The following is a 19,919-nucleotide window of genomic DNA, read 5'->3' as shown; positions in this document are numbered from 1 at the left end:
TATTATTATTACCTACTTTTGTTATCGCCCCATGTAGCACAGATTTTTGCCAGATAGCACAGATCAGTCCAAGCAGCCTCGCTTTAGTAACTGCACACTGATAAAGGGGCTCTGTAGAGACAGGACAGCAGGAATCAGGGAGTGTGGACTGAATTGAGCTGATATTCAGTCAACGCTCCAAACTGACGGTCGTTAACAACCGGTTTTTCTGCAGCTCAGAGGCGTTTAAACGGGGTGGACGGCGTGGCTCCAAAAAGGTGATGATTGTGATCACGGATGGGGAGTCGCATGACAGCCCTGACCTGGAAAAAGTCATCGAGAACAGTGAGAAAGATGGCATCACAAGATATGCCATTGCTGTGAGTACGGGGGGCTGATATTGCACAGGCTGCTCGCCACACAGGGTCAATGAGTCTACTTTCACTGCATCGCTAGTCTGTTATTTCAGAATCCAGTGGATTTGTGTATCTAGCTGTCATCTTCTTCTTGTAATGGATTTGGGGTGTTCTGGCATCTTCACCCACTGGAAAGCTTTTGTCTCTTCAGTTAACTCTTTCAGTTACAGTCTTGGGAGAGTGGACACTGCTCTGTAATTTGCATTGCTCTTGTCCTGGCCTGTCCGAAAATACATGATGTAAGCTTCCCTTGGGACTCGGGCCTGCTGGAAAATCATTTTTAGGGGCTCTGACTTTCCAGATTATGCCATTTCTTGGTTTGGAAGTAGGAGAACAAAACTGGACACTGTTGCACAGCCTCAGCTTGGCCCTGTTCAAACAGTGAAACTAGCTGGAGGCCATCCAAGCTGAACTCCGACCTCCTAATTCCCATATCTCATTCGCCTGGACATTCTCATTAGACATGGGAACATAAGAAAGATTAAAAATGAGAGAGTTTTTCAGGTCATTGGGCTGCTTTGGTAGTTAGTAGTTAATTGATCCAGGGGTCTAATCTGGCCATTTATTGAAAGAAACCAGGGCATTGGCTTCAGCAAGATGGCTGGGTAGCTTATTCCTGACTCCCACAACCACCTGGATAAATAAATGGCTCCTGTTCATTAGTTTTTAAATGTTTCCAGTAATATCATAATACCAGTGACACCATAGTGCATTTGCTGAGCATGTCTTTTGCTTATCTGGAAAATGGGTTTTCCAGTTTAGTGTGAAACTGGCCAGTTAAATTCCTGAAAGCAATCTATACGGAAAACCGAAGAGTGCAGTAAGGGTGTTGACGTCTCCTTTGTGCCGGCAGGTCCTGGGGTACTACAACAGGAGAGGGATCAACCCTGAAGCCTTCCTGAAGGAAATCAAGTACATCGCCAGCGACCCTGATGATAAGCACTTCTTCAATGTGACGGATGAATCTGCACTGAAAGACATTGTGGACGCGCTGGGGGAGCGCATCTTCAGCTTGGAAGGTACTTTACTGCACTGCACTGCAGAGTTAGCAGAATGTGATGTGCACGACATACTGTAACCCTGAAAGTATGAAATTGGGGTGACCACATGTAGTCCTGCAGCAAAAGCACTCCAGAAAACAAACATTCACTTTTAAAATATATTCAGCCGAATCAGCTTTACATATCTAGAACAAGATATGAACAAAAAGAGTTGGATTACCTTCTCTGGGTGAGAAGGCGCTAATGAACACCCAGTATCTGTGAGTTGTGTAGCATAAAAGAAGCCGAAAGGGAAATGTGCTGACTTTCCAGACAGTAGCTGGAAAAAGAGCCTCCAAACATATTTGTGAAATGTGTTGGTGTTGCATAACTATCCCACAGGACATACAGTATGGGGATCCCAGCATTCCCCTGGCCGTGTGGTGTGCAAAGCTGAACCACAAATGCAGGAATTCTCTGTGTTTCCTACCCATGCCCCTGTTACATTATAAAGATCAACTTTCTGTACACATATCTGCCTCAGGCCCTGCAACGGGTCAAGTCAAAGGCCCCACATACTGTACTGCTTTGGTTCTTGTTTGGGGTCACACAACAGAACAAGTTTCTGTTCCAAGGTGTAACATATGTTAATATGGCATTTACATACAAGATGTCCATCTTTCAACCTGGTTGTGAGTGACCTGAGCCATGATTCGATTTGACTGCTCCTGGCTTGCTCTGCCTGTCCTAACTCGCTGCTCCCCTCTCCATCTTGACAGGAACCAGCAAGAACGGGACGGCATTTGGCCTGCAGATGTCCCAGGCCGGGTTCTCCTCACACATCGTGGAGGCAGGTGTCTTTTCCGGGGTTTTATTTACACTAGTTCTTGTCATTTCACATTGTTCTCTCTGCTTAGGTACAGTATTGCTTTTGATGCCTTTACAACCTCCCTCTCGCTCTCCCTCCCTTCTGGGGCGCTCTGCAAATGTGTTAGCATTATTGCAGTCCTCTTAGCTTCCTTCTCTCCCCCCTCCCTCCCTTTCTATCCTCTGTCCTTCTTTCTCTTTTTAAGAACAGAAAGTGTCTTGCAGGTAGAGAGGAGATAAGTAATGTCTCTTTCAGGAGACATAAATAGTTAAACAACCAGCTTATTCTTCTGAGATGTCTGCAGAAGAGGCCTACAGGGCAAGAGATTTATCTCGGCTCTCCTGGTCATGATCAGGCAGTGCAATAAATGTGGTGAAGCTTGTGTTCAACACAGGAGCTGTTAATCAAAACAGAGGATGACGTGGAGTGTGACTGAGGTCCCTCTGTCTGTCTGCTCTTCTCCCTCTTCCTCCATTTGTGCTCTCTTGTTCTGTCAAACTCTCTCTTTCTTCCTCTTGCTCTCTCGGTCTCTGTTTCTCTATCTCTCCCAGTTTCTGCCATCCTCTCTTCGTCTCTGTGTCCCTCTCTCTGTGGTTTGTGGATTTGTGGACGCTGATGCAATGAGGTTTAATAAGATCCAGCTTCCAGTCAGCGCACACACAGCTTAGAGAGTAAAATATCCCCCCCCCCCCCCCCGCCACCTCTACACACACACACACACACACACAAGCACGCCAACACGCACACACACTCGCCTACCTCTCCAAGAAAGAGAAAACAAACACAAAAAATGAGACAGAGTGGAAATTTCCTATTTCAGGACAATCACTGGATTCCTGGGATAGCATTGCATCTCTTATAAAAGCAAAATACATACCAAGAAAAAGAGAAAATCGGGGAAAATATTTTTTTAGAAAGTGGATCTGTGACTCTCTTCAGGCACAGTCGGTTTGCTTGCCCTGGCAGCTGGAGACACTGTCTGGTCCCAGTGCACTGGCTTCATCAGACACCCTGCCTGTCGAGACTCTCAGACTACCTTCCGTCTTCCTGCACTGTGAAAGATACTCTTGCGCTTTTAAGAAGCTCAACTGTACATTCTTCTGAATCTGTATCAGAATCTGAATCTGTATCTTGTTTGCTACTGTACCGTGTCGGTTACATCTATCATTCCCATCATAAACATTTTAGAAACTTTAGAGAAAATATCTTTTTTTTTTCATAGCAAAAAGCAGCACCTGTTTCCCATTTGCTCTAGAGCCCACGAAACCCGACTCTCCAGGACGAGTCCTGTGACATCAGACTGTCCTCCCTTCAAATGCAGTCGGCTGTGCAAGACTGTCTGGCTTCGACTGAGAGCTTCCCGAGTTTCTGGTGTTCAGCACTGACTCGCAATCCCTGCCTGCACAGCCTCTGTGCTTTGAAATTCGGTTGTTTTCCAAAAATATATTTTTTGGCACTTCCCTCACTTAAAGTTCATTGTTAAACCATGGTAAAGTGTAGCAATGTACAATGAGTAGTGTGGGGAGAGCTATGGTAAACCAAGGTAAAGTCAAGGTGCATGCATGGGAGAAAATAAGTTTAATGATCAGATTAAAATGCAGATGTAGCACAGAGTGATTGGCTAACCCTCTCTAACTCTAACGCGTCACAGTGCTGAGGATAAAAGAGTAACTGTGTATGCTGACAGAGTGTGGGCCTCTTAAGTGCTGACTGTGCTATGCCGCCTCATTCTTAATGAGACAGACCGATGAGACCACAGGTTGACCCACACACCTACATCAATTTCTTGAATCAGAGTTAAATTCTTAATCCCTTCATGGCTTGGCCCTGCCTAATATGGCTTATCTTTTGGTCACGTTTCAAAATATACCCTTTGCTCATCTTTTTCATCCAGCCATGTGATGCTTGCAGAGCTGCTTTACAGCACCCCATCTTAAAGACTTTTGTCAAAATTAATTAGACAGAACCAAAACAACCTCCAGTACAATTATTCAATCTTTCATTAGAGTAAATTAATGACATGGTGCAGCTGCTGTGATGAAGAACAATGTTTAGGACATGACACCTCTGGATCTCATTAGTCATTCTGGCTGCTCACAAAGGAATAGAAAAACTTTATCAGCTTGCAGGCTCTTGCCAGAACTGTGCACTGAATGATTCAAGCCTGACCTCATGTACACTTTACAAAAAAAACAAAGTGGGTCGCAACTGTGTTCTGGCAATACCTTAAACAGGGCTGGCGTGCTGTGGAAAAAACACATTACTGGGTTAGGAAGTTAGTATTACAGAGAGCCACTCAATGAAAAGTAACAGCTTTGATACAGTGGTGACAGGGATGTGAAACAACACCAAGCACAAAAGGAGGAGACACAAACATCAGTCAGGAAGACTGGTGTTTGTACATGCTGTATAAGGCTGATAAGTATGTTACTGGCATGGAGGTGTTGTGAGAACACTGGCTAGTTTCACAGTGATTTTGGGTGCAATAAGGCACTGCAGGATTCACTCTTTAATGAGTATTAAACACTTAGCTGTCCTGGTTGCCCACTGTGCCCTGCAATAGGTCCTCTTGGAGTAAATGTGCGTAATGCACTTTTTTAGCATCTGCCAGTATGTCTTGGACACTTTCAATTCTTTTTCAAAACACAAATATGGGGGGAAATTAAAAAAGAAACACACTGAATAGATTAAGTGTTTTCTTTTAATTTTTTTATTAACAATAGTTGGCAGAGTCTGTAAAGTAAAACTGGTTTTTAAGAGTGTTGTGAAAGATGTTCCATTTCCTGAATTAACAACAGAGGAGAGTCACATGGCTCTAAAAACAGCTCGTGAGGGCCATGCATTCTGCATGATGTAAGGAGTAAGTGGCTCACATGTGCTCTTGCTCTGGCTCCCATGTCAGCAGCATGCTGTGTGCGATGCGGGTTCATTCGGGGAGTGACACAGTCCCTAATCCCTTTGATTAGCCAGACTGGGAGAAAAAGTGGGAGATAAAACAGTTTGTCTGAGAATTTACCTTCATCCTATGTGTAATCCACTACTTTTTCCAAAGTAAATACATCTGCCCGCCAGCAGCTACAGGTCTCTCCATGCCCTGGGCAGCTGAGCCCGCTGTCCCTGGGCACCACACACCTGCACACAGCTGGCCTGAATGGCCAAGGCTTCTCGGGGGCACTGCCCATCAGAAAAATCAAGACCTTGAACCTCAAGTGAAACAAAATGCTAAAAAACCATCTAAGAACTTCTACTTATCTAAACAGACAGCCATAACAGTGAGAAGCTGTGCTAAAAAACATCACCACGTGCCACACATCACACACGCAGCCTCCAGCATGGCAGTGCCTTGATCTTGTTGAGCAGGTGCAGCCTGGCACTGGCGCTCGTGCAGAAAGGCTGGCATCCACACCAAAGGGCTCACAGATCTGCCATCGCAATTGTTTTTCTTCTTACTATGCCAAGTACATGTAAGTCCGGCTGCAGTGCGGATGAGCTACTTCATCTGCGAAGACACCTCTGGCAGGGGGAAAAGGAATGGGACTCTTACTTCTTAAATGGCTTTTGATGCTGTGCTTTGGTGTTTGAAAACGCTGTGCTTGTCTTTTGCCCGGGGTACACAGTTCTCATTGTGCAGGCTCACGCCGGCGAATCTGTCTCTCGCTGCAGGACGGGATCCTGGTGGGGGCTGTGGGGGCATACGACTGGAACGGGGCTGTGCTGAAGGAGACGCGGCACGGAAAAGTCATCCCCTCCAAAGCTGCCTACCAGCAGGAGTTCCCCGAGGAGCTCAAGAACCACGGGGCGTACCTGGGTAAGCCAGCAAGAGGGCGCGCGCGGAGCGCTGAACGGTCGAGTCGTTCCAGTTGTTTAACATGCTGCCATATATGACATGTCATCTCGAGGCACTTTACACAGAACAAAGCATTTGAATCATGTGCATACACAGCTCAGTGTAGGAAATTAGATGCTTGAGTGCAGAGGTAAGCTTTCAGACGGGAGGTAGTTAAAACACTCCAACACTATTGGCTGTAAGTTCTTATAGCTCCTGCAGTTTGTACACCCTCTGTCTTCCAGTGTTTTCACGAGTCAGGGATTAGGGAAGAGGTGTATAGAGGTGTGTGAATCAGGGGTATTCAGCTGATGTTCTTTTTGCACCAAAGCCTGAGGGCTCAAGACCATTTAAAAAAATTGGGGTTATATATACAAGTATGTAAGTAAATATATATGTAAGAAGTTACCTTTGCAATAGCATGTTTTTATTTACAATCAAGCACTAGCTGTGCTCTAATGAAATATGCTGTGTGAGTTTAATGTACTAGTAATTGACCAAACTAAAAGCCCTAATTTCACCTCTCTTCACCCTCAAGCCTGCCTAATTGAAAGCACCACATGTTAGAGCAGTTAACAGCTCCGTAATGGCAGCTCTCTCCCTGCTGTCAGGGGAGCTCCCAAGCTTCACTGTAGCTGATTGATTCCAAAACACGTGAAAGTGGATGAGCGCTTCTCAGCATCCAGGACATGTGGCGAGTGCATTGCAGCCTGTGGTTTTAACACGATCCCAGCTCCAGTCCTTGCTATAAACTGTCACGCCAGTTCCCAGCGATTCTTACTCTTTGCTTTTTCCATTAGGAAGCACGGTGGAAACAGTTACAGATCTTATTAGAGAGGGAACGAATTTAAACCCAGCCCTCCCTGAAAAAAATGTAAACACGCCAGCATCGAAATGGAAAGTGACTGACTGGAGTTCAGCAATTCAAGGCAAACAGCCTCAATTGTATTTCATTGTTTTACTGCCAGTCATTAGTCTGAGCCGCAGAGTGAGAGCCATTTGGATGCCAAAGGAGTATGAAAAAAATCCACAACGCATGGAAAAAAATATATATTCTGCTATTTTTGGAGGAGCGCTGATCGATTTATAAAGTGCATTTCTGTTTCTTCACTTAGCTCTTTCACCAATGACGTTATCTTGTCCCCCACATCAGGAACAACAAGAATTATAATCATAGTAGTAATAGCTCAGCCTCGATTGTCCACCCTCCAGATTTTCATCCTATCACCAGCCTTCCATGCATGCTGCAAGTACTTAGAGGATAACACAGATTAACAGTGCCAGTTCCTCATTGTGTCTCCACAGACTCAGCATAATGACTACCAGTGCCTTACTGTTCCAGGGTACACTGTGACTTCAGTGGTGTCGGCAAAGAATGAACGGCTGTACGTGGCTGGAGCTCCACGGTTCAACCACACGGGAAAAGTCATCATCTTCACTCTGCGGAACAATGGCAACCTCACCATCCTTCACTCGCTCAAGGGACAGCAGGTACCCTCCCCCTCAAGTGAACGCTTCTCCAAGCTCACACTCACTCAGCACTGTGCCCCGCGCTGGACTCATCAAGCTCACTCCACCCCTAAGAAACTGAACCGATCAGCCTTGACAGCTGAAAAATGTATGCAGTACTTTGCTGCGGTGGAGCTGTATTGTCCACAGCTGCCCAGAATCGCAGACCTTTAGCTAGTTGGTGTGCGCACCTTCATTCGAGAAGTGTTCCAATTTCAGAATAGCCACAACACGCTTTCATAGAAACAAAGTCATGTCTGTTCGTCCGTTTTAATTTCCACTCCTTTATAAAAAAATCTGTTCATTTTTCACAAAGAGAAAATAAGTGCCGCTTATAGCATTATTACATCCTTTCCCCAGTAGTCTGGTAGTCAGGACTGCTGCAAATCCATTTACCAATCCAGGGAGCTCCTGACTGGGCCTTGTCAATTCCAGCTGTTCTGTTCTTGTGCTCTTAGCCTCAGGTGGCATATATTCTTACCATAGAGTAACTCATTTCTTTCTTTTCCATACGTAAAGGAGAACTTCTGTGGCATATGCACCATACAGTATTGACATGAGTTCTTAATTTCCAAACATGTGATGGTGCTTAACTTAAGTGAATCAAACTATTTCGAAACAACGTTGTCTTTGGGGTCTAGAAAGGCACACTTTCCGTGCGTGGTTTCCAGCTGCTGGTTAAAATACAAATCCATGTGCTACTCCTCGCATGTAAGCAACTAAACTACTCCAGACAGCTCAGAAACAGCACGAACCTAATTGCTTTGTGTTCTTCATGGAGATTTCTTGTCACACGTGCTCAGAACATGAGGGTCGCCATTACAGTCTAGACCCCAACGCCAGAAGGCACATGCTTTGCATCTGAGTCCCTAAATTAGAACAGGGACTAATAGGAGGTGAGAAATTCCTTTAGCACCAGCAATGCCTAAAAATGTGAAAACAACTGTGTAAAAAGAGACTTTTTTTAGAAACAAATCAGAGCATTCATCAAACAAATGAAATAGGCAACTCATTTCAGTCAAAGGAGGGTTGGCTATCTTTGTAGAGATGAGTTCCGCATTTTAACCTGATGCACACTGAGATTCGTGATCAATTCACTTTAAAAAAATCAGGTTTTCCTCAAGGGCAGCTACAGTATAAATCCCAAATATCTTTCTATCAAAAAAACACATTGCAGTCATCTTGATTCAAAAGTGTGCCAGGAAATCTAAACCTGAGAAGTTATTTGAAATGAAGAAATCACAAGTTCTAAAGGAACTTCCTGGAACTGCATTTACCCCCTGGGGAGTTTCTAAATTGACAAATTAACAACTTGAAAACACATACAGTGGTGCCTGAGGCCAATATAGCCACTGTCCAGACCAAGCTAAAATACCGGTATGTTTGTTTCTGGACTTTTATTTCTTATCCTTTCTCTCTCCATCAATCTTTAATCACAGCTGTGTTATGTGCGGCCAAAATATAAAAATACTGAAATCCTTCTTTCTGTAATTTCAGTCATATCAGGACTCAGACTTTAACAGTTTTTGCAGTGCACCCAGGACCCGTGACTATTGACAAGTACGAAAAGATTTGGACGGAAGTTGCTTTGGTCTCTTCCCTCTGTCTCTGTTTTTGGACTGTGCAGCTACTGCAGCGGTTTGTTGTGGTTGCAGATTGGTTCTTACTATGGCAGTGAGATTGCTCCGGTGGACATAGACGGTGACGGTGTGACCGACAATCTCCTAGTTGCTGCACCAATGTTCTTCAGTGGAGGCTGGGAGAAGGGCAAGGTATACATCTACAGAGTCACTGAGCAGGTGAGTGAATACATCTTCCTTTCAACCCTTACCTTGCCAGATGTGAGAAAAGTCTGCTCCATTTCACATGGTAGAAAATTGAATATTTAAAATATTTGTGGGCCGTGGGGGAGAAATGTATAAAAACTGCACTTTGCCCATCTATAGATGTGCCCTGCTCCACTCTATATTTCCTGCAATACACTACATTTTGATAAAATCTTTCCTGAAGAATGACTGTTATCAATATTCAGGAGAGATATTGGTCACTAACATGAATAACCAATTGAATAGAAATATAGATGCAAAGGAACAATTAATAGGTTTATTCCATGCAGAAAAGAGAAGAAAGAAAACACATCGTTTCGGCCGTGGAGCCTTCTTCAGGTGTGTGAAATACCCACTAAAAATTTAGATTTCCATTAGCCATAATGAAAAGATCTGCCATCAGAAGCACATTGTAGGGTGACCTCAGTAGGAAAGCATTTAATCATTCAAGCAAAATTGCCACTATGTCCAGCATAAATGACCTTGGTACATGAAAAGTGCTGGAGTGAAAAGCAAAATGCTTTAGCATGATGAAACAGCTGGGATTTATTCCAGGGAGTTTTAAAAGCAAGTGTTTCATCTTTAGAAAAGGGGCTGTGTTGGTTTATTTCAGAAATTCATTAGATCTCTATAGGGTTGCAGATTAGGAAGACCTGAAAAACCTGGAGACCCCTCTTTGGCTTCCCAGAACCAGTTCATGCAGCCTTAAATGAACTGGAGTTCCTTCAGGGAAAGGAAAAAGTGTCACAGGAGAATGCAGGATGGAGAAGCTGTGGGATAATGGAAAAGTCCATCACCTCACTTGTTAAATCAGCAGCACGCGGCCTTGCTATGTGTATATGTGGGATTCAGTTCAACACCATGTGTTTCCAATAATAAAACTAGAGATTTTATTCCTCTTTCTGTAATCATATTTAGCAAGTTTGACCCTGAGGCACAGTGAGGTATATGTGCTACAGTCTGCTCCCTTGGAATCCTTTCTTTCGTCTATGAAGATTGTGAACTTGTTAAAGGGAAGCAAGTCATGTCACATTACTGTACATTCAAAATGACATTCAGACATCTATAGATAGTAAGAAGGAGGTTGGATGCAGGATAGCTAATTATTTTAAAATGTTTTGGCTTGAATTTGACTCACATTTCTGGATTATCTCATAACAGTCAAGTATTTTACTTTTCACTTCAGCACTTTCCTCATATTAAGACCATTTAATCAAGATGTGACAGTAATTTTGTTTGAAAGAACAGATATTTTCCAGCTGAGTTTGCACTGTTTTGAACACCTGATAATACAGGTTCTCATGAAACATTCAGAAGTCTTTACAATGACCAGCCATCAGTGGGAGGGACCAGTATCTCTCCTGAATGTGGATTAGAAACTGGAAATCCTTCAAAAAACTACAGTTTGTCAGATAATAGTAGTGTAAATTCTTGGTCTGCCGTCATAGTAACACATCTCAGTGTGCAAGAGCCTGTTACAGAAGGTAATGTATGTCGTTGCAACCTAAACACTGTCAGATTCTTCTGTGACAGGAGACCCAGTTTGATGACGCAATGCAGTTTGGTGTTGTCTAGGGAGAGGCCCTGTGTATGTTCTGAACCCACAAGTGACCGTCATTGCATGCTGGCAGTTACAGGAGCTGTTCTTGTCGTTCGTCATATTAGCCACCTGCCTGACCACATGTTTCGTACCCCAGAGCCACTTCATCCTGGAGGGGGCGTTAGAGATTTCAGACCGCTGGCAAAATGCACGGTTCGGCTCCTCCCTGGCCCCCGTTCCAGACCTCAATGCTGATTCCTATAACGAGGTGGTGGTGGGTGCACCACTGGAGGACGACCATCGGGGGGCAGTATACATCTTCTTTGGCCAGCAGGACCAGATACAGCGGGAATACAAGCAGGTGAAACCAACGGCTTAATGTGTCTCTCCTCTCCAGGAACAGCCTAGGCTTTCCCATTCTGTTGACTAAATGTTTTTACCTTAATCATTTATATACTCTTCAACAGCAGACTCTATTATTTAATTAAGCACCCGTTAAGAAATTGTTGAAAGGATGGCATAGCTTAGTGGGTAAGCTTTCAATTGTGGGATCAAGTCCCCTCTGCAGATACCGCTCTTGCACTCTTGAGCAAAGAGCACTATCCTGGTGGCTCTAGTCCTCCCAGATACTAAGGTGTGAACCAGCATTGCCATGGGTAAACCCCGCAATGGTTGGCCATCACATCTTTAAGGGGAGTCTCTCTGCTTAATGCTTCAGAAACCAAAGTGAGGTCAGGCCCAATGAGCCAATGTATTGTGGTACAGATTTTGTCTAAGTAACTGTTAACTGGAACAGAGTACTGTAATGGAAAGAACTCACAGTAGTTAAAATGGTCATCTTGACTCTGATCCCTTTTACGATGACAAATCCAAACTTCATTAGAAAGCTTATTTGCTAAATTGCTCAATGATGGCATTTGTTTCAGCTCTGGAGAAAGCTCCCCCAGAGCATGATGGACTGGAGTTATCGATAGGACCAAAACTGGCCAGACTGTGTCCAGTTTTTGTCATGTACATAATTGATTTGTAAAGTTCCGTGACAGGTTGCAGACCCACTGAAAACAGCATGTCTCTCTTCCCTGTCAGCGGATCGCAGCAGCAGATCTCTCCCACAGCCTGATGTATTTTGGCCGCAGCATTCATGGGAAGATGGACCTGAATGAGGATGGGCTGGTGGACTTGGCAGTAGGCTCTCTGGGTGCTGTTGTGTTGCTCTGGTGTGTGAACCCCTTATTAATGGAGGGCTCTATGATATCTGTATATTGTCATTGACAGTCTTGCCACCATCTAGCCTGATGTCATCAGATCTCAGACATTAAGCAAGGCTGGGTCTGGTCAGTCCTAGAATGACCAACCAAAGTGTTGTGCCAAATAGTGTTGCGTGACCAGTAGATGGTGCTATTCCCTCTAAACCACAATTTTCAAACCAGTGACTTGGTACAATCAACAGTACACTAAAGTGAAGTTCTCCTTAACTTCAATTTGAGATTGTGGTTGCTGGTGAAGAACAGCTGGAGAAGTGAATGAAGTAAATGCCCTCCTACCCCTATTCCTGAAACACTTTAGTACCCTTTGAAATTTAAAGTCTTATTATTAATTAGTAGTAGTCTATTATTAGTAGTAGTTATCATTAGTAGTTTAGTAGACTACATATTATTATTACTAGTCTATTAAGTAATTATTTTACCATGTGCTGTTACAGCAGCTTCACAGTGTGACAATATCTCTCCAGGCAATTTTCTGGAGCATAAATAACTTTAGCAATACAGTATGATATTCTATTTTTTGAATGTGAAGCTCAGGAGCCTGTGCACCTCCAATATACTTCCAAGGATAGTTTCCTTGTGCTCAGGAAGTGCATCAGAATTATTAAACAATACTGCCATAACACAGATGTTTTCACAACAGGATTGTGTTGCAAAGAGAAGGGTCTACAGCAACACTGGACAACACTAGTCTTTTTTTTTTAATTAGAGAGTTATCAATGCATGGAATAAAATATAAGCCTGGCTGTGGAGGCTGATGTACCGAGATATATGAAAAAACACTAAATACATATTTAATTGGAAACAGAATAGTAGACAAGTAGAAATAATGTTCTGTTTTCATGGTGTCCTTATGTAAAGCTGATAGTGAAATTACTATTAGTAGTACTATTACCTCCATATACAAGTTGTATAGAGGGCGGTGCGGTGGCTCTGTGGCTAAGGATCTGCGCCTGTGGCTGGAAGGTTGCCGGCTCAAATCCTGTAGCTGGCAAAGGAATCCTACTCCGTTGGGCCCCTGAGCAAGGCCCTTAACCCCAACTACTCCAGGGGTGCTGTATAAATGGCTGACCCTGTGCTCTGACCCCAAGCTTCTCTCTCCCCATCTGTGTGTCTCATGGAGAGCAAGCTGGGGTATGCGAAAAGACAAATTCCTAAAGCAAGAAATTGTATATGGCCAATAAAGTGATCTTATCTTATAATGGTGTCATGTGTTATTTTGTGAAGTGAGCAGTCAGGGTCTTCATTAGATAATATAAAGGCCAGTTATTTCAAATGCTTTCTTTCTGTCGGTAGGTCACGCAGTGTCGTTCAGATTCATGCCGTTGTCAAGTTTGAGCCCCACAAGGTCAATATCTTCAACAAGGACTGCCGAAGGGGTGGCAAAGATGTCACCTGCATGTCAGCCATCGTCTGCCTCAACGTCACTGCCAAGTCCCCCGTCGCACCCACACAGGAAGTAGGTAAGCCCTGAGCCTGACACTGCCCGCATTAGTCACATGGGAAGATCGGCCAGTGAGCTTCCCTTTCATCAGCTGCGCATTCTGCTGCTATATTTGAGTTTCCTTTTCCTCAGTCTGTCCCAGAAAGGATGAGATTTCCCTGCCTCCTGCTTGAGCTGTTCCAGGTTTAAAAGGCCAGTGTCTGTAAACCAGTGTCAGGTGTTCAATCTTTCAAAGTCTCAACTTAAAATATAAAGCCTAAATAAACCAAACAAAATGTTATTCTGCTCTGGTACAGTTTGTTAATGGGGCATTATTTCCAAACGAATCTGAAACAGATAAAACTACTATGTGATAAGAGTTTTTCTTGTCTCCATGAAATTATTTTTATAAAATTAAAAACTTTTAAAGCGAAATTGTCTGGATATATATGTAATGCAAAATATCATCTTAGCAAAATAAACGCTGGTAAAAGGTTTATGGGATAAAAAAACAGAAATCATCTTGTCTCCTCTTAGATAAGGCTCAAATAGAAAAGTGTATTTGCAAAAGGCACAACTTCATTATATTTTGGGTGGGTGGCCTCTGTACTGAGTGAAGTTCAAAGACATGCAAATCCAAGAAAAAAATGAAACAAGATGGAGCCAGCAAGATTCATCAGAAAGTGGCAATGTCATAAGCATTGCAGTTTTTTTGAGCAGTTTATTAAATTCTCTTGGAAATCCATTCCTGATTTAATGAGAAGAGTAAACACTATTCAGAAGTTTCCGAATGCAGCTCTTGGAATACAGTTTGAGATGCTCAGATAATGCAATAAACCTAAAATAATATTTCAGATCATCATATAGAACTTTTCACCTCTTACGTATTAATACCTGCAAATTCTGGCACTGAAAGTTTAAAATGATTAGGTGCAAGACTTAATTTTTTGTCATTTCAGTATCTGGATAATAACCTGTACTCAGACAGCACTGACTGCAACTGCCAAAACTATAATCAGTGCCCCATCTATTCAAGGGGTGTGATTGTCATTTGGCAGTGGAAATTTTGGCAAGAAGTGGATTCAGTCATTGCTATCCATTGCTAACCATAGCTAATCCAGCCAAATATCTTGATAAACGACCACAGTGCTAACCATCACTATCCTGATCTTCAAGTGCCCTGGCTCATACATTGCCTCAGTAGTGGCACTGGAACATTTTTTCATGGCACAGCTTCTTTTGACTACAATACGTATGTTTAAACTATCTATGGCAGTTTATTTCTTTAATATATTTTTATTGCTTTCTGGCTTGAAATGCCAGGACTAACTAATCAGCAATAGCGCCACTAGCACTCTCAAAAGCCTTTGTGAAATTACCCTACAAAGAAAAAGGCACAGCTGCCACAGCTCTTTGCCCTGAGGCCCAGGTAAGGAACTGGCTGCTGTATTATGGTAGCAATCCCCCAGTGGGAAATTAAATGTTTGGTGATGACCTATGTCCTTTATGATTGCACCTCAGTGCTAAACTTTGAATTACTTCTGCTCCAGGTTAAGAGTAATGAGTGTGTTTCACACCACATACTACACCACAGCATTTAGCCTAGAATTCTTAAAGATGTATTTTTCTGTTCACTGATTTCTGAGAAATGTCCCTCCTGGCAAATCCTTCTTCGTTCCCTGATGCTCAGACAGGAGAAATCAGAAGTAGAAATTGACTGCAATAGCAAACAGTGGAGCACATTTCTTTCATATTCCTATTGTCGTGTCTGCCTATAATTTTTGTCAGATGTGCAGGTCAGAAGTTCACAGTGTTCAGCCGATTATAATGGAAACCACTTCTCTAATGTGCTAAGCCTCGGGGTAGATAACTCTTTATAGTACTGTGTTCTTTTGGACTGCTTGTAGTTAGTTTTATCTGTAAAACTGAGTAGCTTTTAACTGTGTCAGCTTTCCCTCTCTCTCTGTGTCTGGCCTGTTTCTCATCACCCGCTTATTGTCCGGTATCTCCTCCGATATCAGACTGTAAAATTAGAGACAACATTTGCTGCTGGTTTACTGTGAGGCCAGCAGTGTGCTTTTTGTACAAAATGTTTGGACTGTGTTCAAATAAACAAGGAGAATTAAGCAGACAAAGCTAAAGACCTTGGAAATGCATTTTTTCAGTTTTTATTCCGTATCCTGTTTCTGGAAATTGCCTTGGTTAGAGCATGATACAGAGCTATAAATCACAGGAAAAACACATTGAAAAACATACAGTAGAGAGGAAAAGAAACAGATTATGTGCTCTCACTGTCTGGAGACCAGTTTATTGTGGAAAAAATGTCTGACCTGTAAGACGATGGATAATTTAATTAGCTGTAATCAATCATCCTCTTGCCAGAAAGACAATGCCAAAATATAACAAGTGAGTATCCGACTATGAAACTGAGTCTTTTGGAATGATAAATAATTCATTCATCTCCCCACATCATTGTTCAATGTAACTGATAAGAGTCTTTGTTTCATTTTAATTGAATGAAAAAGTGCCTCTCTAACAGAATTCAGTATTTCATGGTAGTGCACTTTGGAGGGTTTGAACTCTGTAGATACAGGATGACACCCACTGTACTGAAAGTGTTCAATTCTTCACAGCAGTGAAGTACAGCGTCAACATTGAGGAGCGGAGATACACACCGCGTGCCATCCTGGATGACAATGACAGACAGCAGCCCCAGAACCTCACCTTGCTCCTGGGAGAGGAGTCCTGTGAGCACATATACTTCCATGTCCTGGTAAGTACAGGGCACTCAGACACTCTATGCATTTGGCACAAACAGTTCCTGCATTGCTTGGTTAGTTGGCATTTAATGTAATTTTATAATTAAAGTCTTGGCTATACCAGAATCCTGACTGTAATCGACAACCTGGCGTATGAGTGTCTCTGACTGATATTACATACACTGAGAAATCACTCTTCTTGGAAACAGAGACACAGATGTTGATCTCTGAACTCTACTTGCATCAGTAAAACAGCAGGACATTTATTATTCTGATTTGTCCTAAATGTCCTTCAAAGCATGACTTAAAGCTTAATGGCAACAGAGCATTGTTATTCTTTGTGAATGAATCCATTTCACTTACTGTATCTGCTTTACCGGGACGGTGTCACAGTGAGTCCACCTTTAGGGACACTCTGAAGAAATGCACTGTTTCCTGGTTGCAAGTAGAGGTGAGGGTTAAAAACCAGAGCAGGTGCTGTAATGCGATGTACAGAATGTCCAATACAATAGTCAGTCCTACAGGAGAGTGGTTGGCACAGTGCAGTACTATTGAGATGGACTTTAGCTGTCACAGATGTATAGTGAAGTAGTTCAGGTGGGTAGCTGCATCAGCATGCGTGGGCTGCAAAGTAATAGATTTATTCCATGCTGAAAATGAAGAAAGAAAACACAACGTTTTGGCTGTGGATCCTTCTTCGGGTGTAAGATGTAGTGTGTCTGGTGTTTCAGTACGAGAGCAGTGCCTTTTCAGGACCCCTTGCTACAGCTAATCATTGCTTTTCTGCAGGATACCATGGATTATGGCCGCCCCATCATCTTCACTGTGGAGTTCGGAATGCTGGAGTCCAGTGAGGGACCAGTGTTGGATGACACCTGGCCAACCACACTAAGGACAGAGGTTGGTGCATCTGCATGTCCTCAATGAAACAGACAAGCACAGCAGCATGTCAGCTCTGTTCTAGCAACAAAGCTGTTCGACATCACAGTCAGACCAGTCACAGATGGGCCCGAGGATGGCTTGGAACAGGAAGCCTGTGTTGTAAGTCTGCACACTATTAAAATAAATAATGAACATATGTAGAGTTTGTGGTCAGACCCTAGATTTGAACAACTGCCCCAGTCCATTTCTGGGTGCCCAATCCACACAATATAAGCAGATGCCAAACCCACCGCACCAAAAGGCCAGTCCCATGCCTTGGGGAGTTTAAATACTTTTGTGAGTCCCAGAGGAGTGAAGATGCCCTAACAGACACATTTTACATTACGAGACCTGTTGTTTTGTGTTATTACAATGTAAACTGGAATAGGAATAGAAATAGGAATAAGAATAATTCTGCACTTGCAGTTACATAGGCTTTTCTGGACGCTCCAATCAAAGCGCTTTACAAGCAATGGGGAATGCTGTCCACCACCATAATGCGTAGCAGCCAAAGTGTGCCAGTACGCTCAACACACATCAGCTATATCCCTGAACCCCTCTGTTTCTCTGTCTCTCGCTCTGTGCAGCTGCCATTCTGGAATGGCTGTGATGAGGATGACCACTGTGTCCCTGACCTGGTCCTGCACAGCCGCGTGGACCTCCTGGAGAGCAGGTAAGGGGGCCACAAACTGAAGATGTGCAAGATTCAGTTGAAATTAAAGAAGAAACATTCTGTGAGACCTAAAATGATTCAGACTGCAGTATGAAGGGAGTCTTATTTTCTTTCTCCCCATGTTCTCTCATAGACCAAATAAACCCGTTGGCGATAAGCCATTTGGTACCTTCAGTATAACGCATGTGTATTCCTGAGACATTTCTTCATATAGATGGGTATATGACTGTTTGCTGTTTGGTGGTCTTCTGTAGGTCTGGGGGGTCTGATGCTCTCCTCTCCTCTCTCTCCAGGAAGTACTGCGAGATGGCGGTTCAGGCTGGGGGGCCGCTTTGTCGGAAACAGGGGGGAGCGTGGGGCGCGGAGCGGGTGGTGGAGGCGGCGCGGAGGAGGCTGCTCGTGGATGCGCGGCTGGACAACCGCGGGGAGAATGCGTACAGCACCGTGCTCAACATCTCCTTCACCCCCAACCTGCGCTTCTCCAGCCTCATCGTCAAGGTGAGGGCTGCCGTCTCGGAACTGCATGGCCCTGCTGGTTTACAGTGGGAACCCGGGGGCCTTCGCTGCTGGTGAATGCATTCAGGACTTTTCCTCCCATCCAGTTCAAAACCGGATCGCGCTCAAATAGGTGTTGAGTTGCACAGCCCTGATCTGGGACACTCGAAAGAATAAATGTTGTTACGTGGAGGCAGGTGGAGATGAGAGATGTCTGTGCCTCTGGGTGAATGGAGCTTGATTAAATCACTCAGATCAGGGACAGTCAAACACCAGGCCATCTACTCCACTGCAGTTCAGGATTCTGGCACAACCAGGACTTCTGTTCTAGTTTTTGACTGAAGGTCTTGACACAGTGGTAATGTAAGCCCCCTCAAGTACAGATATTGATTCAAGCCACCAAGAAACAGAATGTGCAATGAACAGTAGAAGAAGGTGTAGTATTCCAGGACCAGCAGAGAGGGCTATTGTGTTTGCAGAAGCGTTTTGGCAGCCCTTCACTGTCCTGGCTATGGGGTCTCTTTCAGGACAACTCAGAAATCAAGATCGAGTGTGGCAGTGAGGACAGGTGGAAACACGAGAGGTCCTGCAACGTCAGCGCCCCGTTTCTCCGCTCACAGGCCCAGGTGAGAGCTTCGGGGCCGGACCGGTGCCTGGCCATATTAAAATGGGTTGTTCTGATGGAGAGAGCCACATGAATGCATTACACCACCATCAATACAACCACATCTGTCTCGTTACTAGAATGGCTTTATTTGCCTGCCCCTGTTATGCTTTTTCTCACTGTTTTCAAAGGTCATCAAGTCTCTGTGCTCGCAGCCATTCTGAGCCTTGATTCATGGCCCTTTTCCTTCTTGCTTCAGCCCACCTGCCCACTGTCAAAAGACGTCCTGCTTCAGTTCAGTTCTCCAGCCTCCCCAGCTCTCTGCAGTCTATGTTCGCAGTAAATTTTATGAGCGTTGTTTGTCTGAGTTATGGACAGTGAAAACAGCTCAATCTTAGTTCGAGACCATTCACAGGATGCAGCAAGGATGAAATATGCTGTTCCCAGCAGACAGTGAGGCCTGATATCATGGTCATAAATAACTGATAAGTATGAGGCTCATGGGGAAAGCTGGGCCCATGGGTGAGGCTTTTTGAATGGGCAGTAGAGTTCACCTTGCTCTGTGGGAGACAGGACAGCTACACATGGATGTGATTACTGCCTGTCCTGAGCCCAGACCCAGACTGTAGACTGTAGATCCAGACTTGTCAGACAAGAACTAAGTTACTGCTCTAGATCAGTGGCTCCTCTGTCGTTTTGGCATCCATTCCAAATGTAAGTTACTGAGGACATTTACCTGTCTTAATTGGGCATTTACCTATACACCCACGTGAACAGCATTTGAAGACAACTGAAACGGTGTTAAGGAGTCAATTATTAGTTCAGTTAAGGGTCT

General features: G+C 43.9%; 1 protein-coding gene across 1 annotated transcript in view; it reads left to right on the top strand.

Annotated features, from left to right (window-relative positions):
* The window catches only part of LOC148831355 (integrin alpha-11-like), a 54,042-nt gene that overhangs the window by 21,117 nt on the left and 13,006 nt on the right, over positions 1–19,919 (top strand). Inside the window, exons 8-21 of the mRNA XM_088921507.1 lie at positions 215–359; positions 1,249–1,414; positions 2,155–2,225; positions 5,907–6,051; positions 7,412–7,560; positions 9,234–9,377; positions 11,102–11,305; positions 12,031–12,161; positions 13,506–13,672; positions 16,266–16,405; positions 17,181–17,291; positions 17,900–17,985; positions 18,279–18,483; positions 19,008–19,106. Of these exons, the coding sequence (XP_088777633.1) occupies positions 215–359; positions 1,249–1,414; positions 2,155–2,225; positions 5,907–6,051; positions 7,412–7,560; positions 9,234–9,377; positions 11,102–11,305; positions 12,031–12,161; positions 13,506–13,672; positions 16,266–16,405; positions 17,181–17,291; positions 17,900–17,985; positions 18,279–18,483; positions 19,008–19,106 (1,963 nt within the window). The remainder of the gene's footprint in view (positions 1–214; positions 360–1,248; positions 1,415–2,154; positions 2,226–5,906; positions 6,052–7,411; positions 7,561–9,233; positions 9,378–11,101; positions 11,306–12,030; positions 12,162–13,505; positions 13,673–16,265; positions 16,406–17,180; positions 17,292–17,899; positions 17,986–18,278; positions 18,484–19,007; positions 19,107–19,919) is intronic.

The sequence above is a fragment of the Atractosteus spatula genome, chromosome 7 (assembly GCF_055471065.1).
Source record: "Atractosteus spatula isolate fAtrSpa1 chromosome 7, fAtrSpa1.hap1, whole genome shotgun sequence".
Lineage (NCBI taxonomy): Eukaryota > Metazoa > Chordata > Actinopteri > Semionotiformes > Lepisosteidae > Atractosteus > Atractosteus spatula.
This window is presented reverse-complemented; position numbering and strand designations above follow the sequence as displayed.